At 38.4% G+C, this 26,084-nt stretch overlaps 1 protein-coding gene across 1 annotated transcript in view; it reads left to right on the top strand.

The window, feature by feature from the left end:
- LOC135782899 (carboxypeptidase O-like) overlaps window positions 1-4,324 on the top strand; it is a 9,360-nt gene extending 5,036 nt beyond the window's left edge. Inside the window, exons 3-7 of the mRNA XM_065293387.2 lie at window positions 1,312-1,428; window positions 2,154-2,247; window positions 3,197-3,399; window positions 3,768-3,852; window positions 3,933-4,324. Of these exons, the coding sequence (XP_065149459.2) occupies window positions 1,312-1,428; window positions 2,154-2,247; window positions 3,197-3,399; window positions 3,768-3,852; window positions 3,933-4,195 (762 nt within the window). The 3' untranslated portion in view covers window positions 4,196-4,324. The remainder of the gene's footprint in view (window positions 1-1,311; window positions 1,429-2,153; window positions 2,248-3,196; window positions 3,400-3,767; window positions 3,853-3,932) is intronic.
- The last annotated feature ends 21,760 nt before the right edge of the window (window positions 4,325-26,084 follow it).

The following is a 26,084-nucleotide window of genomic DNA, read 5'->3' as shown; positions in this document are numbered from 1 at the left end:
CTGTTTACTGTAATTACATCTGTGTAATATCAGCCTCATTGCTTTCACATATACATATAAAACACCACTCAGATATGCTATTGTGTACATAAATGCCACCTTAGTATAACAAAGAAAATAGAAACACTCACTTTACAATCAGACGTCCGTTTATCCCTGCATCCTGCACACAAATGCGTCCCCTGCACAATATCTCCACAGACGCGCTGCCTCAGCTCTGTGCTCGTAAGCCGAAACACGTCTGTGAAATAAACATGTCCAAACACGCAAAGTTGCTCTCTTGCCTAGAAACATTCACCAAACAAACGTCCATATACTTAGCTGATGCAGAAATGTTATAAAGAAGGCACACAGCGAGAGTAGAGGCACTATCAGTCCGGGCTTCTCTACGCAGCAGATTCCGATGGTTGCGGCGTCCATCCTGGGCTCCTCTACTCAGCCGAAGCCCAGGCTCCGGCCTACTCTTCGGGCTTCTGTTCCTCCATCTGCCTGAGCTCTTTGCTGTATTGTGGCTCATAAAGGTGCAATGAACAGCGGATTAGAGCATCACGCTTGCGAAATCACCCTCTTCTATATCATATTGATTAACTGCCGCTGTTATTGTAACACAAAGTCTGGCTCGCTCTACAACGTCTGTTTAGCTTAGCTTAGCATAAAGATGGCGGCTGATCGGTTTTTTTCGTCTGTGTTCGTATATTTGCGTAAGTCCCACCCACTGATCTGTAATAGGTCTTTATGAGTGGGTCCCATCCATAGCCCCCACCTTGGAAAAATGAGGAATAAGTGTCTGTAGTCTTTCACACTCAACAGAGATACAGGATTTCCTTCTTTCAATGACGCAAAATGACGATTTTTACATCATTGAAAGAAGGAAGTGCCTCACTGAAATGAGTATTTCTCCCGTCTCAGGAGAAACTGAGGGAATGATGCACGACCATTAAAAAACATGACTGGGGTTCTAACGATACAAAGCTTAATGGAAATGGGTGAAGTTTCCCTTTAAGAGTATAGTTCCTTGCCATATCTGCCTAGAAAATGGCAACTTTTAATTTTCCGTCGGCCCTAGTGCATGATGTAACTACAGAAAAGTTAAGTTTTAAATAGGAAAAACATCGAAACTCTTTGGTTATTTTTTAGCGCGATGCTAAGCTATGCTAAAAGTGCTAACGCCTACCTGGAGATCAGCGGAATGGATTTCAAAACCGTAAGAATCAAATGTTCAACTCTAGGGGAGCTGGAAAATGAGCATATTCTCAAAAAAAGTGGAGTGTCCCTTTAAGTAACCACATTACTCTTATGTCACCTATACAGATTTTGAGAACTTTCAAAACCGATGAGAAGCTCAACAAAATGCTCCAAAACCTGGATTTCTATGTGATGCCTGTATTTAACATTGATGGTTATGTATTTTCATGGATCAATAAGACAGTAAGCTGGCCTTATTTCTTCATCAGTACAACAATTCCTAAGCTTGGACCTACAGCATACCCTTTGGTACCAAAACAGAATTGCAATCTTTTTATCCTGGCTCACCCACTCTTTAAAATAAAGTTTTTATAAGGGTTTCTCACAACGATGCCATAGAAGAATCCTATCAGTCCAATGACATTTTTATAGTTAATACAACTTTTATCCACTACAAAGAACTTTTGTTAAATAAATAAACTTTCCATTGTATGGTTTGTTAGGAGTGAAAAACTGTTTGAAAATCTGGAATCTGAGGGTGCAGAAAAATCTAAATATTGAGAAAATCACCTTCAGTGAAGTCCTTAGCAACACATATTACTAAAGTCAATACATTTTTTATATATTTATGGTAGGAAATGTACAAAATATATTCATGGAACATGATCTTTACTCTCCTAATGATTTTTGGCATAAAATGTATTGTTTGCTATTGCTACAAATATACTCTTGTAACTAAAGACCCAGGGTCACAAATGTTGTGTGGATATTAAAGGTTCTTTGTGAAAATCAAATGGCCTATAATAATTTTTCAGCCATTATTTTTAAGTGAGCAATAGGGTGGGATATGTCAGTCTTTTTGCAATTCTGCTTGGTGCCACTATTTCCCCAGAAATGACACATCTCACTTTTATGACCATGTTAGAAAAGATGCTAAGATGAATATCTGTGTTCACTATATTTTTTAGACTCGTTTATGGAGAAAATCAAGATCAGCTCCACCTGATGACTGTGATTGTTATGGTGTTGACCTGAACCGCAATTTCAACTTCCTGTGGGCCAGTATGACTCAATTGATGAAAATATAGACGGTTTCAGCAGTAACAACATAGACAAATGCCTTTATGGAACAAATGTAACTTCTGGTAACCGAACACCTGGGTTTAGCCCTTTTTGACCAAACACTCACCGTTTCTCAATATGCGTTCTTGTCTGTACTTGTGTTCTTGCGGACTTGTGAAACGTCATCAGTCGCGGCCCAAGTACTGTTCCAATTCAAAGTTCGCATCAAGCCCAAGTTCACATAAAAATATAGAATCAATAACAACAGAAAGCGGGATTAATTTACCATCAGCAAAACCCTAAACTTTTGGTTAATTAACCCAAAACCTGCTTACCCTGTCGGTTCCAAAACACCTTATAAGAGTTAGTTCAATCAACCTCCTACTAGTAACTGAGAGTTAATGCGCACACACGGAAAATACATAAAGACATTTTCAATTTCAAACATACCTGGGGATGTCACATAACCAGCTTTCTGGAATACCCCCCAGAGTCCTTTTAGTAGTAGTTTATTACTACTACTACTACAAGCTAATAAACATCAAGTATTTCCTTAGTTCATATATCATAGCTACTTGAAAGCGTATCAAAAACGACACTGAGCTATTGTTACGTGTACAAAATGTGTACTATATAATGTATATAATGTTAACTACAGAACGGCTGCCAAACCTCCCTTCATGTAAAGTGATCCATTGTTATCGCCGTCTCCCCTCGTCTTTAGGAAACATTTGTTGTTTTCGATGAGGTATTTGTTCCAGAGTTCAGTTTAGCCACTGACTGAGATTAAACAAACAGAAACTGGAAGTTAAGTTTCGTCCAGAAGTGTAACCTTGACAATGGGCATGCGTCTGTTGAAACCATCTATATATGGATGCAATAAGATGCTATGTCATTCTCTTTAGTTTATCTTAATGTATTTTACTCTTTTGTCTCTTTCATACTGTAGCGGTTGGAGTCTCATTTAATTGCTGTGCTTCTACTTATCCTGGTTCAGCTGCAGTCTCAGAGAAAGAGTCCCAGGCCCTAACTGAATTCCTGTCAAAGAGGACAGATGAAATTCTCGCCTATTTTACGCTTCACTCTTACAGTCAAAAGATTCTGCTTCCATATGGGCATCCAAATGTTTCAGCACCAAACTACAGTGAACTGGTGATTTCATCATTGGATTCAGTTCAGCACTAGATATGATTTGTTTGTATGTCTTTGTAAATAGAGATGTAAATACATCAATGCATTGAATTTAAATCTAATACTTTGATAATACAATTATTATGACGCAACAAACTGTGTTAATTTCTAAGTCTTAAACTTTGTACGTTTTTGGTTCTCAGCCCATTTCATCATCTTGTTTGAATTGTTTTGAAATGTAGCAAAATAATCCAATTGGATTGATTTATGAGCGAATTCCATGATGTATTGCATTGTTTAATCAGAATCACACTGGAATCTAATCATTGTCAGAGCTGTGAAAGATTTGTTTGGATTATTGTCTTCTCTGGTTTCCGTGACATGAACAGATGAAGGTTGGCTTGGCTGCTGCTGAAGCCATGAAGTCTGTACACGGGATGGAGTATGAAGTGGGAAACAGTGCAACTATTCTTTGTGAGTGAGGATATTGCCGATTCTTGATGGGTGGCTATGAGAGAAGCTGACGTGATTTCTGTAACTTTCTCTTGAAACAGATCCATTCTCTGGTAACTCTCAAGACTGGGCTCGTTTGATCGGAATCCCATTTTCCTTCACGTTTGAGCTGCGGGACAAAGGAAAATTCGCCTTTGAGCTTCCGGAGGACCAGATCCAGCCTGTGTGTGAAGAGGTTTATGTAGGGGTGCATCACATCATTAAGTATATACATGACAAAACCTTTCATAATGGTGCAGATTCGGGAGCAGTTTTATGCAGCTTTATGATGTGGACCTTCATTACTGTGACTACACTGCTGTAAAGAGCCCAATGTCTGACTTTAATATTGATAAATAGGCTGTATTTCATTTAGGTGTTTGCCAAAATGCAATTACTTACTGTATGTGCACAATACAAGACAAATTCAGTATACAAGACACACTTTTAAAAATAAAGGTGCTTAAAAGATGCTTCACAGTGATGCCATAAGAACCTTTTTTAGTCAAAATTTTTTTAGTCAAACCATTTCTTTATACATTTTTATAATCTGAAAAACCTTCACCATAAAGGGGACATATCATGAAAATCTGACTTTTTCCATGTTTAAGTTCTATAATTGGGTCCCCAGTGCTTCTATCAATCTAGAAAATGTGAAAAAGATCAACCCAGTAACTTAGTTTTGGTAAACCATTCTCTGCAAGCATGTGAAAATATAGGTCATTATAATTTGGCTCCTCCTGTGATGTCAGAAGAGGATAATACTGCCCCTTAAAGGACAGATTCGGTATTTTACACTTAAAGCCCTGTTTTCAGATTGTTTATGATGAAATAGAATGGTTTTGACTGAAATTTGGACATATGATGCTGGCCCGAGAATTTTCGGGTGTTTGTTGTATCAGCCCACAATGGGTCTATAGGTGCACTGGAACAATCCTTCCTAAAATGCATTAAACTTTCGTTTACAAAGACGTGAAACTCACCAAGTGGTCAGGGGTGTTCACTGATATGGTTTTATCATAGTTTTTGTCCAACTCCATTCACTTGTATTTGATGTGCTGTGAGGTACGGTATTGCCCCGGATTTCCACCGACTGCGGAACGGCTGCGGATCAATCGGTCAATCGGTCAATCGGTTTACATTCAAATCAATGTACGCAATGTACACAAATACGCAGAGCTTCTATTTTTGACGGATGCCGGACAGCTCCGCAGGGTGGAGCCATGACTTTATAGCGTGATCATACCTGAATACGCGAGAACTTGTGTTTTTTTTATTAAATATTTGCAATACAAACATAACAAACACACACAAATAAAGTCATTAATACAGAAACAACAAATAATAGACAAGAACAGAGCCAGGGGCAGTTTCAAATAAATACATTAAAGATAGAGCATAAATAAATGTTTTAGCAGCCTTCTTATTTTTTGAATTTTGGATGGATTTGATGTACTGCTCTGTCTACGCGAGATCTCGTGTTGTGATCTGGGCTGGTTTGTAAAAACGTCATAATTCAACGGCATAATGGGCAGAGACAGAACTAGGTATCGCGCGATCATCACGTGAATTTGCGAGACCTCATGGGTCCTCGTCACTTCAGCACACAGCCGCTCTGCAACAAATACGGATCTGGTGGGTATTGGCGGACGGCGGAGTGCGGAGCCGTAACGCAGCGGAGCTGATCTGCAGCCGCTCCGCAGTCGGTGGAAATCCGAGGTTACTCCGCGCCGGGAACTTTGTTTGTATTCTTGCAATTGGCAAAGGTGGATTATCGCCACCAAGTGGGCTGGAGTGTCTATTATTCAAACTCTCAGCGGAAGAATATACGGGTGTGAGGCGTTTGGAAAAAGTGGTCCACAAGTTTACAACAAATGGTAAAACACCTGTTGGAAAGCATCTTTTGCAGCGATTTTTGTGTGAGCATATCAGTGAACACCCCTGACCACTCGGTGAGTTTCACGTCTTTGTAAACGAAAGTTTAATGCATTTTAGGAAGGATTGTTCCAGTGCACCCTGCAACCATTGTAGAGGTGGGAGGTGATAGAACAAACCCCCGAAAATTCTCGGGCCAGCATCATATGTCCAAATTTCAGTCAAAACCGTTCTATTTCATCATAAACCATCTGAAAACAGGGCTTTAAGTGTAAAATACCGAACTGCACCATCCAACCACGTTTACACCATGCTGATATACAAGAATAACAGCATAACTGAGAGGGTGATATTGCTTCTATACAATAGTTGAAAACTTTGAATTGCTGTAAATAAGTAAGAAAACTAAAGGAGTGTCCTAAAAAAACCCTCTTATGGTTGAAAAAACTTTCTTAAGCCCAAGATTTAGCATCTACTGTGATTGTTTAAATGATGTATTCAGGCCTACAGTCGAATCATAGCTGTGCTAATATATGAGTGTAATTTTCCATTATTAAGTTACCTTTCTGGAAAGTTTGTCTTTGTGACTATATGCTAACACTTTCCATGTGTTCATTTTTATGTGAGATGACTGTTCAGATCCAAACCTTATGTTCATACTGTATCTTAAGTAACTTGTTGAAAGTATTACAATACATAACAAAATTAGCCTGACTACATTAGATTACACAAACTTATTTTAAGGGTCAGATAATGATGAAATCCTTAAGCCAGCAATGCATGACTTTTCTGAGACATTTGTTAAGAAAACGATTTACATTTATTATTGCCTGTCAATGTGTTGAAAATGTTTGGAAAATTGCATCTTGAATTGCACACATGTAGTTTTTATATTTCTACATCAGAGGGCAGTATTGCTCTTTACACAGTCAGAAATTGCACTTGCCATATTCACCATGTTTCTCCAGCGTATTTGTTTCAAAGAACTAACACTTGCATTAAATGTTTATTGTTTTTCTCTGACATTTATTGCATAATTGTTTCATTCAGTACATGGATTGCAGTGGATGGATCAGTGGGTTTGGATCGTGGTTATTACCCGAGATCATTCACATGTATCGCTACATTATTGACCTAGGTTGGTCTTATTCCCTTTGTTTTTAGACCCAACCCGGTTCATCTGAAAAACATTGTCAGGTTGACCGAGGTTCAGCCAAAGAAATCACAGCACGCTAAACCACATCTGAATCTTCATAACGGAAATGTCTGATTTCATTAGCCATCATTAAAATGCATTTATTATCATAGGTTTTTGTATGAGTATTGCTTGGCAGAACTAAAGGGGTTTTAGTGAATAGTACAGCAGTTTCTCTTGCCTGTGAACTCTGTCCCCTTTGAAAGTAACACCAAAGTATACTCAGCTGCTGTTCGTTAAATAATGTAGCTCATTTATTCTGCATTGATGTTATTTTAAAAGTGTCCTACAAACTTAAAAGGACATTTATAACTGTAATGAGAGATCCATAGGTTCATTTTTAAATTAAAAGGACGTTGCTTGAAGCCGCAGAGCATTTTGTAATATTTGAAAAGCTTGTAAGACACGAAACAGTAATTTCCATATAGTGTTTGAGCTTGAGATTAAATCCCTCCATTGCCAATACTCTCATCCATCTTTAGGAATGTGATTGATTAGTCTGCGTATCCCAGCTTGTCCATCAATTAATTTATATGCCATTTGGGTGTATGACCAACATATCTCTATTAATCTTTCCTTGCACTCTTACTGTTTTCCTGGACTCGTGCATTCAAGTATGGAAGTGATCAATGGCCCGTGGTTTTGTGTAAAAACTGTTGAGATTTATGAGTCTGCTGTGGTGTGAGTGATGAATGCTTTGCCTCTGCTCTGTGCTTTACCATTCTGTGGCTCGTCATTACATGTGATTGGTATAAATGATTATGATCAATATTAGCTCTGAATAGAACCTATGACTGACCAACCCAAAACCATACAAACTTTAAACAAAAACCTAGACTGATGTTGATCAGTAGCCTACTGCAATACAATCAGGGCTGCAGATGCCACACCCATATATACATTTAGTACATATATACACATATATACATACGAATGGATGGATATATAAATGTATGGATAGATATTTGTATGTATGCATGAATGGATGTATGTATGGATTGCTTGATGTGTGGATGTACAAGATTTGTGTGTGTGTGTGTGTGTGTGTGTGTGTGTGTGTGTGTGTGTGTGTGTGTGTGTGTGTGTGTGTGTGTGTGTGTGTGTGTGTACACTCACCTAAAGGATTATTAGGAACACCATACTAATACTGTGTTTGATCCCCTTTCGCCTTCAGAACTGCCTTAATTCTACATGGCATTGATTCAACAAGGTGCTGAAAGCATTCTTTAGAAATGTTGGCCCGTATTGATAGGATAGCATTTTGCAGTTGATGGAGTTTGTGGGATGCACATCCAGGGCATGAAGCTCCTGTTCCACCACATCCCAAAGATGCTTTATTGGGTTGAGATCTGGTGACTGTGGGGGCCATTTTTGACATGGTCAGAAACAATGCTAAGGTAGGCTGTGGCCTTTAAACGATGCCCAATTGGCACTAAGGGGCCTAAAGTGTGCCAAGAAAACATCCCCCACACCATTACACCACCAGTCTGCACAGTGGTAACAAGGCATGATGGATCCATGTTCTCATTCTGTTTACTCCAAATTCTGACTTTGAATGTCTCAACAGAAATCGAGACTCATCAGACCAGGCAACATTTTTCCAGTCTTCAACTGTCCAATTTTGGTGAGCTTGTGCAAATTGTAGCCTCTTTTTCCTATGTGTAGTGGAGATGAGTGGTACCCTATGGGGTCTTCTGCTGTTGTAGCCCATCCGCCTCAAGGTTGTGCGTGTTGTAGCTTCACAAATGCTTTGCTGCATACCTCGGTTGTAACGAGTGGTTATTTGAGTCAAAGTTGCTCTTTTATCAGCTTGAATCAGTCGGTCCATTTTCCTCTGACCTCCAGCATCAACAAGGCATTTTCACCCACAGGACTTCCGCATACTGGATGTTTTTCCCTTTTTACACCATTCTTTGTAAACCCTAGAAATGGTTGTGCGTGAAAATCCCAGTAACTGAGCAGATTGTGAAATACTCAGACCGGCCCGTCTGGCACCAACAACCATGCCACGCTCAAAACTGCTTAAATCACCTTTCGTTCCCATTCTGACATTCAGTTTGGAGTTCAGGAGATTGTCTTGACCAGAACCACACCCCTAAATGCATTGAAGCAACTGCCATGTGATTGTTTGATTATATAATTGCATTAATGAGAAATAACAACAGGTGTTCCTAATAATCCTTTATGTGAATGTGTGAGTGCAATTGTATAGTGATCATATATAATTATTTCTCAGTCTCTTTATTAGAGTACAAGCAGACAATTCAGGAAATGTGTATATAGTATTTAAAACAGTGTTAAAGTATAAGCTGAAGTGTCAAGTATTTAGGGTAAACTCCCCTTCCACTTGAGCAATAGCAGCTGCAGGATCTCTTAAACCTAAATGAAATATAAATCCTAATTGCTAATTGTAATCAAATGATTTCAGGACTTCCATCTTCTCAAAAAATCTCAAGATTTCGTGCCAGGAGGTTACACTAAATACTGACTGATGCCTGAAGAAGACATTTAGTTCTAAAAATTGTTTTGTTTTTAATTTAGTGTACATATTTCCTGTATTTTCTTTTTGTAACTTAAAAAAGAGTGAAAAATAAATGTGAATGGACATTAAAACTTTGCTAAAACAACAAAGCTGGTGATGGTGGCCTAAGACCTGTATGCATGGATTGAGTGTATGTATGCTTGGATGTATGTATGGATGGATGTGTATGTACTGTGTGTATGTATGTATGTATGGATAGATGGATTGATGGAGGTGTGGATGTATGGATGAATGGACGGATGTATGTATGTATTTATTGATCTATGTATGTATGTATGTTTGTATGTGTGGATGTATGTATGGATATATGTATGTATCCATGCATGGATGGATGGTTGTGTGGTTGGATGTGTGTGTATGTACTGTATGCATGAATGGATGGATGTATGGATAGATAACATTGTGTTTTTTATTTATGACATCATAAAATATTATTTTCTATCTCTACCAAAGTTCAACATTTTAGTCCAACAAACATGTTGTTTGATGTAATAAGTCATGCATCAAATGACCTTTTCAGTTGTGAAATTTACTGATTGTGTTCATTTTGTTCAGTGATGATTTATATTTGCTTGTTTATTTCCTAAATTGCATTATCAGCACAGTGAATTTCTTGGAATCACCGGCGTGTCCGATGCGTCTGCAACTCGTGTCTTTGCCCTAATTCAATTCTCCATTCATTTCCGTACTGCCTGCTTCTTCACATTTTAATTAAGAAAAATGAACTGTATATGAGAGGTGTTAAGTCAATTAACTCGAACTGGTTTATGTCTTCTTAGTCTTCTGGCTTATGTCTTCAAGCAAGTGATCAACATTTGTTTTAACTTATCTTACAGGAGATGTAAATACACTCCAAGTGTAGTACACAAAACTCAACATTCAGATTGCCCAAACCGAGTTCATTCTCTCGAAGCTAAAAGGGTTACATACTGTAGCATGTGATGAGATTTGGTCTGTCTACAGTACATCAATGTGACAACAACACTGGTGTCCCAGAGAGACAAGAGGGGTTGTAGACCCCATACCCCCCTTGTGTCTGACTGTAACAGGTCTTGATAGATTACTCACAGAGCGTTTTGGCTGCTGGCCTGTTATTCGAGCCCTGCGAGGCGGTCTCGCCCTCCGGCTGGTGATTTACTGCCTTCTGCCTCTGTAAATCAATCTGCGGTGAGTCTTTGGGCCTTCCTCTCTTCCCCGCCACGACTCGCTGAGCTACTTAATGTCACATGCTCTGTGATGTATGGAGGACCAAATATTTAATTTGGCAAAGCGCTCAAAAATGATGCAAATCCCTACACTGTCTTTTGGTAGAAGTTAGTGTTTAACAAATTGGTTATTATTTTGCAAAATTGATTTAAAGGGATACTCCCGGGAGATCCAATATATAGAATTTCAATGCTGCATTTCAGTAATTTGGTAGATTTTATGATTGGTGGTTTTTAACTTATTTAACAGTGGTGGGTGGTAAAAATTGTCCCTAGCTGTCACTAGGGCGGTGTAGTACACCTTTGCACCTAAATAGTTCATATTTAGTACCTCAGGGTTACATATTAGTACCAAATGCATACATATCTAAATGGAACTTTTTTAAAGGGTACCACCTTGGGACCACTTTTTGACCTTTTTACATTGCACTCATGGCTGAGGTAAAATCAGTTGAGAACCATCATCTTGATGTTAATAAATACATGAAGATTATGAACTTAACCCGTATATTTTTGTCATTGTCACATAATATTAATACTTGCATGGTGGGAAGCCAGCTCTCCTCAGCTGAAATGTCTGAAATAATAATAACTTGTATGATTATTTGTGTATTAAAGTTAGGGTTGCATGCAAATGTTTTAATATGAAAAGTGACTGTAGAAGTAGTCCTTAACATGTTATGAATAGAATCAAATGGTAATGTAATATAACTCTACTGCAAAATTCATGCCATTATCCAGTACATATAGCCTCTTCCATCATGTGCGAGCCAAAGTCGAGCCATTTTTTCTGTTTTACCCAGCAGGCCCATATCTAAGATTTATGCAGCAGAATATGGACAGATAACCCTTCATCTGTTCACCGTGTGAATTATTCTCTTCTCTCACTATCTCTCTCACCCTACACAGCCAGGCTTCATATGGCTGCATGGCAGAGGGAAGAAATCATGTCCTTCACAGCATCGTGGCCAGCAGCTGAGATTGTGTATGTGTGTGTGTGTGTGTGTGGCCTGCCGGCTGAAATGTGTCAGTTGGTATCTCCTGACTTTCCGTTCTCTCCAGATTGCAGCACAGACTGTGAGAAGCTAACGTATTCACGCCACATTTTCATTTCTTTCTGCAGAAGTATCATGAAACAGGGTATTAAGACATTATCTGAGGGAGTTTCATCTTTGAAATGAAACAGAGAATCAAGTTTTGCTTGTAACGGGTTACTTTGTGGATTTTGCGGTTTGAATGACCTGTTGTGAAATGGAAAAAAGGCCGGGGTTTCTCTATCTGTTTGGCTACAAATCTGGTTGACTCAAACTTTTAACTTTACCTGACCCCAGCTTAGTATTTCTGTCCACATTTTCTGGTGTCTACCCATAGCTGAAGTTTGGGTGCTTAGTAATTTTTCACTCAACAAATGTCATAACACATAATTCACACATAATAATGATGTTTAAAATAAACATTAAATTACATAAAGACTATAGGCACATCATTTAGTTTGAGTCTCTTGGAGACACGGGGCCCTATTTTAACGATCTGAAACGCAAGTGCGAAGCGCAAAACGCAAGTGACTTTGTGGGCGGATCTTGGGCGCTGTTGCTATTTTCCCGGCGTGAGAAATAACTCTTGTGCCAGGCGCAAAATCAATAAGGGGTTGGTCTGAAGTAGGTTCATTATTCATAGGTGTGGTTTGGGCGTAACATCAAATAAATCAATCAGAACGCTATCCAACATTCCCTTTAAACGCAAGGGCGCAAGTTCCATGGCGGGTTGCTATTATTATGACGGAGTTACCAGGCGCCCGCCAGAGTCGTATAATAATAGAGTTACGACACTCACATAGACGTCCGTTGTAAGAATGGAATGCGGAAGTAACAGCGTTTCATGTAGTGACCGGTAGTGACGCATAGTTCCAAACGCAGCACTGAAGCCCATTTATTTCAATGGCACCTGCTGGTAAATCGATGAAATTACCATTTCTCTTTACATTTTCGGACATTTCATTAATATAGTCAACAGTGATATTTTATGAACTCTGCTGTAGGTAATGATTATCGTTAATAATAACTAGTAAAATGTTTATATTTTAATGAGTTGTGTATAATGTGTGAATAATATAGATTTAATGGTTTAATATGTTATTACTGGTGGCCATCTACTTTATACTTATCTTATTTATATATTACGAGTAACACTAGGGGGCAACAGCGACAAGCTAAATGCCTTATAAGAAAGTCACACTGCTTCACAATGCTGCTATGTGTTTCATTATGTTTGGTAAGTAATACGAGTGATGTATCCTCGAAAATCATGTATGATTATATTAACATTTAATGTGAATTTAAAATATGAATTTAGTGTGTTTCTGTTATGCTTCACTGTTACAAATAACCGCGTTGGTTATCTTTTTTTTGTGATTTTAATATAGTAAAAGTGTAGGTATTATGTTTTTAGCAGATTGATACCTATTTATATAGCCATATTTTGCTACTAAAATAAAAGATAAACTGTGTTGCTGTAGTTGGTATAGATAACCACAGTTATATTTGGGTCACAATTAACTGTTTATCTTTATTAACTGATTTACTGTATTTCCATCACTCCCTAGTAAAAAAAAACCGTTATAAACACAGTAAGTATAGTGATCAATTCCCATTACAAGCTAATATTTACCTAAAATAGCTGAAAACCTATGCAAACAGATTGACAGCCCTGCTTGGTTTGGAACTGTAGAACGTTACATGAATCACGTGACCGCGCGGCGGCGAGATCAAAGCGTTTCGTAACTCTGTTATTATACGACTCTGGCGCATGCCAGGAGCGGTTCACAGCTCACCGACGTTCTTGTAAGAGCAGTCAAAGACAGAGAAGTTGTTTTGTATGGGGATGGGAGAAACCCGCCCAAATCAGCGTCGGTTAAACAGGCGTTGGAGGAAATAGCCGCAATTGTCTCATCAGCTGGCATCCCCAGGACGTTGCGCCAAGCGCTACAATGATGTCAGGAGACGGTCACGGGGGAATCCCAAGCTTGCCAGCATAAATCGGGCACGCCGTGTAACGGGAGGTGGATCTGCCTCTACACAGGACCTGACGCCAGCAGAGGACATTCGCTGCGTCCACCCTCACTGCTGAAAGCCAAGAAACGCAAGCAAGGTCCAACCCCAAAGTACACTTAAAAATCAAGTTCACATACATTAAGGTTTCTTATGAAAACATTTTAATTATTATTTACATAAAATAAACGTAATACAGCCACACAACAAACTTATGAAAATATTTTAATTGTTATTTGCATGATAATTTTTTAACGCAGCCACACAAAATAAATAAAAACTATCACCACAATGCTCACCACAATGATTTCCCTTATCTCATGTGTTAATATTTTTTGTTGTAACAATTTATTTTTTGCAAAAATAACTGTTGCATCTGTGTAGATTAGATAAGCAAAGTGTGTGCGCGTTGTGCACGTTATACATTAACTTTAATCATGCGCCCTTAAAATAGCATAATGAACAACGCGCAACACGCCACTGACGTTAGACAATTTTTTTCTGGTCAGTGGCGCAATTGTTTTTTGAAACTGCAAAATAGCATCAGGGATGGTTTGCGCTGAACCGCCCAGGGAGCGCAAGTTCATTCCCTAGTTTGCCGACGTGCGTCTGTGGAGGGAAAAACCCGCTGTGCGCCGGTGCAAAATACGAATGATACATGCGTCACTGACAAAGTCAATTGTACTGGCTGCAAGATAGGGCCCACAATGTTTAATATTTTTGCAGTAAAATATCCAAAATTTACTATCACAGTGTTATATATTTTGTTCACATGTGTTCTTAAATTATCCCAAATATTCTCTGTCCCTGTTCACAGAATTGCTTGTAATGGCATCATGTCCGGGTAATCGGGGTTTTGCTGGCATAAAAGCCATAGGTGCGTTTGACTTCATTTGGCACTGAGCAGGTCTACTGGCACGTGACATCAAAGTATCTCTGATGACATTACGATGTTGCGTTACTCTTGTGATACTTTGATGTTACACCAATCGATCTGTGCAGTGCGGCATGCGGACGTACAGTGCTATATTGGCATCCTTGATAAATATGAGTAAAGAAGGCTGTGAAAAAAATGTCTTTATTGTTTAAGCTTTTGATCTTTTCCTCAAAATATTAACAAATATTGACTTTCTGAATCCAAGACCCAACTAAATTTGATTCTTGTAGAGTTTCTACTCGATCCATCTATCTTGTTGGGACAAGATAGACACATGTCCTCTTCCAGGCTGATTCATAACACTTTCAGTTGACTTATTGCCCTGATACTGCATTTTCAGTGTTTTTACTATTTTCTTATAGCCACTTCCCATTTTGTAAAGCGTAACAACCTTTTGCTGCACATCACAACTGTTATGGCCCATTATGATGCATGACTAAGGGCCTTTGTGTGTAACCTTATATTTACCACTGTGAAACAGGAAGTCATGGTTGAACAATTTAAGATTTTGCTTATGTGAATTCATAGGGTTGCCAATATTTGTGGCACACACAAATTGAACAATTTTTTTTATAAAACTGTAGTGTTTGCAATTGCTTTTTTGTACATTTTTCACAGCCTTCTTTGCTTATGATTTGTGAGTCGTGTCTTATTGATTCCTATCGAAAGTGAGGACTCCCATCATTCCATGCTCTTTCACACGGTCATCAAGCTACACCATTTTTCTTGTTTAGTGATCTCTTGCCACAAAAAAACTACATATTGTGCCTTAAAGTTAAATAAATTAATAGTCATGAATAAATTAAATGTGGCTAACTGGCCACAATACATTACAGTGGCGTCAATAACTGGTAACTTTTGCTTTTAAGTGTGCATCCACTGGCTAATAGGGGTGCACGGGGCAAAAACAAACGCGGGGTTAGTTGTAACACGGACTGTTTACAATGTTGCACAAGGTTAAGCGTTTTGTTTTTCCGGTATTTTTTCATGCTGTTTTTCCTATTTTTCCTTAGTCTTTGATGTGATTTTGTCCAAGAGCTCCAGTTGGATAATGAGACATCCCTGTTTTGCATTTATATTTTAACAACGCTATTACATTTATTTTTTTCATGTGACATAATAGTTTTTGCCACCTCATTTATTCTCTTATTGCTTTGTTTTTCAGACACGTTTAGTTTTTTTTCTATCAGTCATGCGTATTTGTTTAATTCGGGGTGACAAATGCCAAGTTACTTTTTAATTACACATATGAATCGCTGTGTTATTAAAAAACACATTTGTTCCCAAATTGAGGGTATAATGAGCATTATTAGGCAGTTTCATTAGTGAAATTCAATCTTGCTTTGGCCAGTGGGGGAAAATAACCTTCCAGTTCAGAATAATACACACGATCTGAAAGCCACTTTGATATCCCTGCAGTCCAAACATGAGGCTTTTGGAATTTCGACCACATTTTGAACATAAATTTGCATTTAGACAAAACATCATCCTAAAACAGAGAAGTCTCAGATGTTATCCTGCATCTAAATGGCTGTTTGGCTCCAGCGTGGACTGTAGTGTGCAGCAGGCTATTAGTCTGATGAATTTTGGTTTAATCCTATGCGGAGACATTAGGGCGCCATTTATTTTTCCAACTCTGACATTCATCTCCCTCCTACCTCTGCTTTCCCCACCACATCATCACATGCTGACATCCGTCACCTTTATGTACGAGGCATCTGACATTTTTAATGTCATGCATAATCTTGACAAACAGTCGTTTTCCATGCGCATGGGAATAGACGCATGAAAATAAAAAGGCGGGGTTGTTGTTACTTCACCTATGGTTTATTACTTGAAACTGAGATGGTCATGATGATAATGACGATTACTATCACTCCATCTGTATATGACTCAACATTACAGGAAAAGATATTATAACAGCATTCTGCCAGAGTCTACACGGCCCACCTTAAGCTGTTTGGGTTTTATCTCATTGCACATTTTTAATTTTGCTCGGCACATTCATTAAACTCGGAGAGGAACGAACAAAGGCAAGTAATTAAAGCTAACAGGGCGGATCTAGTCACTATTCAGCTCAACTTTAATACACCTGAAGAATAAATAATTAAAGCATGATATTAAAAATGAAAAGATAAAAGCTAAAGTGTCTATCATGCTCAGGGACGTGTTGAAAATAAAACAAAGAGAAAAGGGGTTACAGGTAAGCTGTCAGTGAAACTGAATATTAGCTGATAAGATTGATAAGCGGATAAGCAGATGTGCAGGTATATATTGTGAAAAACAAAGTAAGTAAAGCACACTGGATAATATATGTGTCCTTGTCTGAGAAAACCCAGCTAAAGACATTTTTTGTGATTTACTTTTTTCTCATTAAAATCATCCTAAATAATGTAAAGAACATTCTATAAAATATAACCTTGATTGTCTATTTTGACTGAGGAAGGCTGTGTCTAAGATTGAAATTAATGTGAAATCACTTTGGTGTTCATAATCTCGTCATTACATTATGAGACTTTAGCCTGGATTTCACACAAAAGGTCACATTTTACATTTAAGCATTATTTAAAGTGACTAGGGGCCCTATTTTAACGATCTAAGCGCATTGTCTAAAGTGCACAGAGCACGGTCTAAATGGGCGTGTCCGAATCACCTTTTGCTAATTTAACAACAAGGAAAATGATTTATGCGCCAAGCGCACGGCCTAAAAGTGTTGTTCCTATTTTCGTAATGAGTAATGGGAGTATTTTGGGCATAACGTGCAATAAACCAATGAAAGTCTCAGCTCTCATCCCCTTTAAAAGCCAGTTGCGCTGGCACCATGCCTAATCACTGTTTAGAAAGCAGAATATGTAAACTGAAAAACTAAGTGGAGGAAGAAGACCACCAGTTTAAGGTTAATGTTAAAAAATTGTGTTGCTTTTATTTGTATTGAAATTATTCTTTTTTTGGATTAAAACCTTAAAAGTTGTTTTCTTTCTGTCATGGAAGTAAAAATAGCAGGCTTTTATTGTAGCAAATGTATTGATATCCTACATAACCATTGTAATCTCATAAAATAATTTGCAAATATGCAAGAAAAGATTTGTATTCTAAAAATACAAACAAGAGATAAAGAATTTACAAACGTGCGGAGAGCGGAAGCCTTTCAGCACTCGGACAGCGCTATGGATTTTTTAAAAAGCGTTACTTAAAAAAAGGTTCTCATCTCACCATATCACAGGTACAGAGTCATCATATACAATAAATCTGTGGGGTAACATTTAAAAAAACATTAAAAAACTATGGCTACAGGTGAAGCAGCTCTTTACGTCTTTTAACATCTCATAATCGGTCCTCTTTATGTCCAAGAGACTCAATAATAATCATTTACATTTTAGTCCTTTAATTTTTCATATTATAAAAAAGGTTGTGTTCTGCTGCGCATCCATGTGTGTTATAAGCAAACGCGCATTGTCGTCTGGTATTACGAACGCGCTCATTAAATAACAAAAACAACATTGCGCCATTGACTTCAGACCAGGTTTTTGTTGGTCAATGGCGTAGTTTAGTTGCCTCAAAATAGCAACACGCCAACCATGCGCCTGAACACACCTATTTTCAGACCAGAACACCCATGGGCGCAAAATTGGGCGCAAATGCATTTGCTTTTTAAATAACGTGGTGCTAAACGTGAAAATGATCATTGCGGCAGGTTAAAACTAGCAAAGTGTCTTTGCGCCGCATTGCGCCGGGTGTATAATAGAGCCCTTACAGTGCATTCAAACTATATATTTTTTGTTATATATTGGTTGGTTTGTAATTCTATTTAAATCAATAACACTTTTGCAAGAAATACAGTAAATTCTTTCTGAGTGTGATCCATACTGGTTGTTACCCCATTTGCTTGCATGGTCGACCACATGTACTCTTAATTTCAGACATTCATATTGGTCAGTGCTGTGGTTGGGGTCTCTTAATGGTATTGAGATGGCTGGTAAGGCTTCAGTAAACAACCATTCTTAAACTGATACACCTCTAACCCTCTGACACTTATGTTAGATTACCCAGACTTAAACCTTTACAGTAAACCTCCCACATGCAAGCTGTGATATAGCTGAAAGTCAAATAGCAAGGGGTTCTGTACATAAAAAAACATTTGTATTTTCAATAGAAAATAACGTCAAAATGGCATAGTACAGACCGAAGCGTTACTTTGCCACATGCATTTAAAAATATGTAGCCTACATCTGGGGGACCAAATAATAGCACTTAAACATGAAACATGAAAAAACTCAGATTTTCATGATATGTCCCCTTTAATGCGGCAGATCATTTTATGTACAAGGACATTGTCCATATGCTGGCAGTGTGATCACATCAACACTTTACATATGAAAGCCATTACATTAACATTTCCAGAGCAATGATGTTTGCTTGGGTAGATTATCACATGTGGAGTTGGTTGCAATCAAGGTTTGCTTTGAAATGGTTTTCATCTATATTAGCTAATGTTTATTCATGTGTCAGATGTCTTACTGCTTGTTTTTTAATGCTGTGATGTCTTGCAATCTTCAAACCAAAAATGATATAGATACATAATGTGGAAACAGGCCCATGTGGTTTAGTGATGGTTTACATTAAAGGATTTATATTTACTGTGGTTGTTTTTGCTTATTTGTCATACTTGTGTAAAAACTAATGTTTCAGATGACCAAACCAATGTAAATATTAGTCAAAGATAACACAAGTGAACACAACATGCCATTTTTAAATGAAGGTTTTTATTATTTAGAGAAAACAAAATCAATTGAAGTAAGTTTTTAAGTAGGACAGCTTTCACTTTTTACAGTGTAGCCATTGTAAAATACATCAAAATTGCCATAAGATAGCATTAGACGTACAGATTACCATGCTATATGGGTCCTAAAATAAAATATTTTTCACATTTATATCACAGTGAAAAAATAAAGTATGACTGCTAAAAAGACTATCATACCTTTGGATTTTTCATAAATACTTGTCCTTAACCTCCTAAGACCCGAGCTTTGGTTTGTCTTTTCCAGATTTCTTCCAGCTATTTGGTGTTAGGAAGAACCAATAAATATAATAACCAAAAAATTTTTTTTGAACATGAAGCAGTGTAATTGTGTACAACAGGTTACAGTTACACAGAATTTTAAGCATAATGGTGCAAACAACAACAAAATTTGATGTTCACATGTGGACATCCATGTCTAAGGAAGTTAAAGGGATAGTTCAATCAAAACTTAAAATTATCCCATGATTTAGTGACCTTAAAGCCATCCGAGATACATATGTCCAAGTCTTCCAACTTTATAAAGATTGAATATGGGGTCTACCCCCTTCAAGCCCCCAAAAAATGTGCATCCATCCTTCACAAAAGTAATCCAAATGGCTCCAGGGGCGTAAATACAGGCCTTCTGATGGTAATCTATGCCATTTTTGTCCATATTTTACCAGCGAAAAATAAATGGTCCCACTGCAAACCAGCATTCGGTGTTAACAGACAGACTGCTTTTCACTTAAAACTTATCGCATTGCATCTGGTTAGACACATCACAAACAGTCCTTCAACAGAACCATGACTGTTTTTCTGAATTACAGAGCAGTACTGAAATTGAAAGCAAGAAGAAAGAGAGAAACAGGGAGGACGTGGGGTGTGTCAAGCATTGTGTTTCAGAATGAGGGTCCCTGTGGTGGGATGCTGGACTGCTATGATTGGAAAACTAATTATTGGTTTGTGCAGGGCAGGAGGGTGAGTGACAAGTTGGGCCAAAGGTGGGGGGGATGTATGGCAGACTGTGTCAACTTCCTTTACTGACACAGAGCCCAGTCTCCACGGGAATGTCAAAACTGGCCTATATGCGTAACCCCATTGACATCCTTTCAAGCAGAACGGCTTATTCATTTTGCTACGTCCTTAAAATCACTTAAATATTGCACTAACTTCTCAATAAAGAGGGATATGGGCACATCAGGGTGAAGAACTGAAAAACTGTAGCCGTGGGGCACAAGAGGTGAAATGGGTGCCCTCTAGATAAGAATGAGTGACAACACAACTTTTGAGTAAAGTGCAGGGCCGTGCAGAGACCATTGGAGGGGCAGGTGCTCAAAGAATAAAAAGGGCACTTTACTCGCTGACACGCAAGCACACAACTGAAACACATAATAAAGTAATACAGAATAGAAAGATGATAAGTCTAACGTTTTCTTTATTTTCCTTGCAAATAGAGTGAGACAGAAAAATCTATGTCGACTGAGTTTTATATCTATATATTTATGCATTTGGCAGCAGCTTTTATCCAAAACGACTTACAGTGCATTTAATTTAGTGTTTGTGTGTGTCAACACAGTATATGCAGTTTTGAAATTATATGATATTATATATTGCATTGTGACATTAAGATATTATTACGTTTACAGGCTTGTGTTTTTGTTGTCATATTTAGAATATAATTCTATTCTATTCTAATTCTGTTCGAAATTTGTATAAGAGAGTAGCCTACATATTTTAGTTTTGAATCGTGTTTGTGTTGTGTTTTTGCACACTTTGATGCCTTGATGCCAGGGCAATAAAATAATGACATTCATCTCTCCTTTCATTCATTTCATGAAGCCTCTAGTACTTTCTTTATTTTCAGGTAAACTAAAACTGGTTGCAAAGCTAAAAATTTAGCACGAGTATGGATATATTACCAAACATCAGCTCACATTGTCTTTTGTCAAAGGCGAGTCCAGGAATCGTAAATTCAATATGATACAAAATTTTTTTTTTTTTTACCGTATTCATCGGATCTTGCTCTTCCAACAAACTCCGCGTGACAGGTGGATAGAACAGCGCGAGAGCGATTTGAAATCAAAAGGCTTGTTTGAGATGCAGCTTGCCTCGCCTGAAATATAGGCGAGAGTAGCCGGCTGCAGTGAGGGGAGGAGTAAAAAAAGTGGAGGCAAGCCGGACGCTTCATGAAACTCGCAGTGTTGTTGACTGCAAACGTCAGCAATGGAAGAGATCGCGTTCGCGTATTTTATCGCGGATTAAATAGATGCAACTGAAAAACCAACAAATGCATTTACATTAAGATGTTTATAAGGAGAATCAACAAAGCTGAACTGTTCATTATTGGAAAAGGCTTCTTAGTAAATGTTATCTAAGTCTAGACGTAATCCAAATTCGTTTCTGTGTGAAATATAAACAGCACACAGTACAAATAATACAACACCAATACAAAAGTTTAAAGGAATTTATTAATAATATAAATGTCATAAGTCAAGAACAAGTTGAATAAATATAAAAACTACTACAGGAAGTGTAGTTTTTAGAATTAAAAAGTCATCAGCTGACATTCCCGGGCAAATGAGCATTAAGCTGTGTCGTCAGCAAGTCTTTTCCCATCGTGCTTTTCGTCAACGCAGTCGGTGGAGAGCAACTGCGCTCGGCTGTAGAATCCGACGAGCCCGCCTCTCCATCGCGAGAGTTATTTTGTACACGTCAGCGTGACATCAGAGCAAGTCGGACGTAAGTCGGACACTTTTCTAACCGGAATGCATCTTGCGCTGATCACCGGTGATCGATTCTGCGCAGAATTTGCTCATCTCAAACAAGCCTAAACTCCTCCGTATGATTTCCCGTATATTTCTCGCATATTTCTCGCGGTACTTTGATGTCATATGCGTTTCGGTTCTTGCATTGCTGCGTGAAGTTGAGCACACCTAAAAACTCGAGACAGCTACCTGTATGAACTTCCGGCAGAGAACGTCCCTGCCTTTGCCTCATCCATTGCTTTTATATGGGAAGAATGTTTTATTTTCAGCGTGAGAAATACAAGGTGTGGCATGTGAACTGGCTGAAATGCGTGAGACTTGAGAGCCCTGTTTGCATCTAACGTTCTAGAGATGTTAATACACACAGACAGCAATAAACAAAAGCTGTGCATACTCTCCTCACGTTGTTCTTGTAAAATAATAATAATATAACAAGCATACCGCTTCGGTTCAATGCGGCTCGAGGGGGATCCTCCCTGTACTGCGCACCGACGTCATGCACGTGTGGGCGCTGCTAGCGCTGTGAGCTAGCTAGTGATGATCGTCCCTAAAGAGATTGTCCAATAAAAGGTCAATACGTCATCATGTGACTAATTTTATTTGCGGCTACTTATTTTTTATTAATTTTACTAATAGTTAGATTGGGCAGGCCTTCACAAAAGGGCATTTAATTACAAAAAAATGCCTTGACAAAAAGGGCACTTTGGTCATCCAGGGGTAAAGGGGCAGGTGCTTGGGCACCCGCCGCCCCCCCCTCTGCACGTGCCTGGTAAAGTGTCACCGTTCACAAAACAGAGACTATGCTTAGTTATTCTCTCTAAAAAAAGCATCAGAATGTAAACTTAAAATTGCCTTGATGAAATCCATGCTGTTATCTTGAAAATACTCTGAGGTCATAAGGTTTGCATGCACTTTTTTCTTTAAAACAGTGGATTTCATATCAAAATACTCTGAATCGGATTAAGCTCCTATATACAGTGGTGTGGAAAAGTGTTGCCCCCCGGATTTCTTATGTTATTGCATATTTGTCACACTTTAGTGTTGCAGATCATCAAACTAATTTAAATATTAGTCAAAGATAACACAAGTGAACACAAAATGCAGTACTTAAATGAAGGTTTTTATTATTAAAGCTGCAGTCGGCAACTTTGGAGGATTGAGATGATTTCGAATGTTTACAATTTTCATGCCCCTCTCACACTGCCAACCTCCCATCAAGCTTGTGTCCTTGTCAGTGCATGTGCAAGCATACTTAGTTTACTTACATAACACTCCGAAATACAATCAATGGTTGATAAAGCACAATTACCTGTCGAGAGGAAATGTGGCAAGCTCTGCATCCATCTTGAACCCTTTAAAATCTCATAGATCTCTCCACCTTTCAAATGCCGGTCCGATATTGATCCTAGTTTTATTACGGGCACAGTCGCTTTCTATCTTTGTTCCTTGGTTGTTTTCTTTTCCTTGGTTGTACTCCTAGCTTTGGTTGTTACCCGAGGATTTGGAAGTTTGTTGGTGAATGTTTTCTCTGCCATCACACTGCGTTCAATCCAACACACCTGTGAACTTCAGGCGGATGCATTTGATATTGTAATGCGTGCGAGGGGGGATCTGTGGCGCGTGTAGGAACTGTGATTGACAGACAGATTTTACACAGCCCTGCGCTGATTGGACCAGATGAACCGGCCTGCGCTGATTGGACCAGATGAACCGGGAGCGGTGGATTTTTGCCAAACAAATAACTGGCTTTAGGTGGAGGAAGAAGTGCGTGGTTTTTCTTAAGCAGTCTAATTTATGCTGTTCTATCGGATAATAGTGTCCGTTTCAGTGAATATGATCAAAAAAACCTTGCAGACTGCAGCTTTAAGGGAAACAAAACTACATGACCCTGTTAAAACATAACTGTGGCTTATCACATGTGAGATCAATATCTGTAACCACACCCAATCAAGAAGAAATCACTTTAATATGACCTGCCCGACAAAGTGAAGTAGACCAAAAGATCCTCAACAGCTAGCCATCGTGGAGAGATCCAAAGAAATTGAGAAACAAATAAGAAAGAAAGTAATTGAGATCTAGCAGCATGGAAAAGGTTATAAAGCAATTTCTAAAGCTTTGGGACTCCAGTGAACCACAGTGACAGCCTTTATGCACAAATGGAACAGTGGTGCACCTTTCTAGAAGTCGCCCCCGACTTATCCAAGAGGTCACAAAAGACCTCACAACAGCATCCAAAAAACTTCAGGCCTCACTTGCCTCAGTTAAGGACCAGGCCAAGAAATGGCTGTATGGCAGAGTTCCAAAATGGAGATCGCTGTGGAGCAAAAAAACAAAACATAAAGGCTCGTCTCAGTTTTGCCAGATAACATCTTGTTGATCCCAAACACTTTTGGAAAAATACTCTGTGGACTGATGAGACAAAAGTTGAACTCTTTGGAAGGTGTGGTGTGGGTCCCATTATGTCTGGCGTAAAAGCATTTCAGAAAAAGAACATCATACCAACAGTAAAATATGGTTGTGGTACTGTGATGGTCTGGTGGTGTTTTGCTACTTTAGGACCTCAAAGACTTTTACCTTAAAGATAATGTAAGGATTTGACAAAGAACGAACCCAGATGCAGACAGACTAAAAAATAATAATTTATTAACAAAACAGGGGAAACAAAAACCCACGACCCTTACAAAAATTAACCATGGTTTTACTACAGTTAAAACCAAAAAAACATGGTTACTGTAGTAAAACCATAGTAACTACAAAATAACCATGGTTTTGACAATCATGGTTTTCAAAAACCATAGTTAAACCATAGTTAGTGTAGTAAAACCATGGTTTTGCTGATAGTAATCAATACACCAAAAAATCATGGTTACTACACTTTTACCACAATATAACCATGGTTAATTTTTGTAAGGGGAGGGGGCAAAACAAGACAGGATAAACGCTACACTAACATAAAACTATACATGAACCAACATTAAACTACAAATAACAAACTAGACTAAACATACTCAATACTCACAGCAGCACGACTCAGAAACACGACAAGGATAGTAACAAGACGAACGTGCACAGAACATCAAACACAAGGACAATAAATAGGGACAAAGTAAATTAAAACTGCAAGCAGTGATGGAAGGGCCCTCGCACACCTGACACCGCCACGCCGTGGCATGAGAAGAATTAAAGGGAACAGTAGTAAATAGGCATTTAAGCATGTAAACATAGGTGAACCATTTAAAAGTGTAGTATAATGTGCCACATTTCCTGTTGCTAATTACAAATGACAGCGAGGTAGCATCGTGTAAGATAGCATGAGAGAGATAGAGAGAGTGAGTGAGCGAGTGTGTGTGTATATGAGTGACTACATGTAAATATTGGCACGTAGATGTGTTCTGTCCAGGACTCTTATCAATCATGTGAAGTTTGGGACAAATCTGACATTGCATTATCATTGTAAACATGTTACTTCCTGTTACCAGCTGGTGGCGCTATGACCGTAACTGACTATTGGCATCATAAGTGACTATCAGTGATGGGAGTAACGCGTTACTGTAACTCCACTATTTTTTTAAATCAAGTAACGCAATTACAATTACTGAAATTTAAATTAGTTCGTTACGCGCGTTACTCTATTTTCTAAAAAATAGACAAGACATATCTGATGTCGCAGGACTGTAGTTGGCGGCGCAATGATTCATTACACTTCATCATAGCTGACAGTGCATATAGAATGAACATGAAAAATCTAAACGGGACAACATACCTTTGTTTAAAAATTGTGCGCAAGTCATAATCCATCCGGTCTCATGTTTGTAAATTATCTTCACCAAGCAATCGCAGTATGACATCAACTTGCATTTGTAGTCCA

This window comes from Paramisgurnus dabryanus, chromosome 15, assembly GCF_030506205.2.
Source record: "Paramisgurnus dabryanus chromosome 15, PD_genome_1.1, whole genome shotgun sequence".
Taxonomy (NCBI): domain Eukaryota; kingdom Metazoa; phylum Chordata; class Actinopteri; order Cypriniformes; family Cobitidae; genus Paramisgurnus; species Paramisgurnus dabryanus.
The sequence above is the reverse complement of the archived record's forward strand: the minus strand, read 5'-3'. Positions and strand labels throughout refer to the sequence as shown.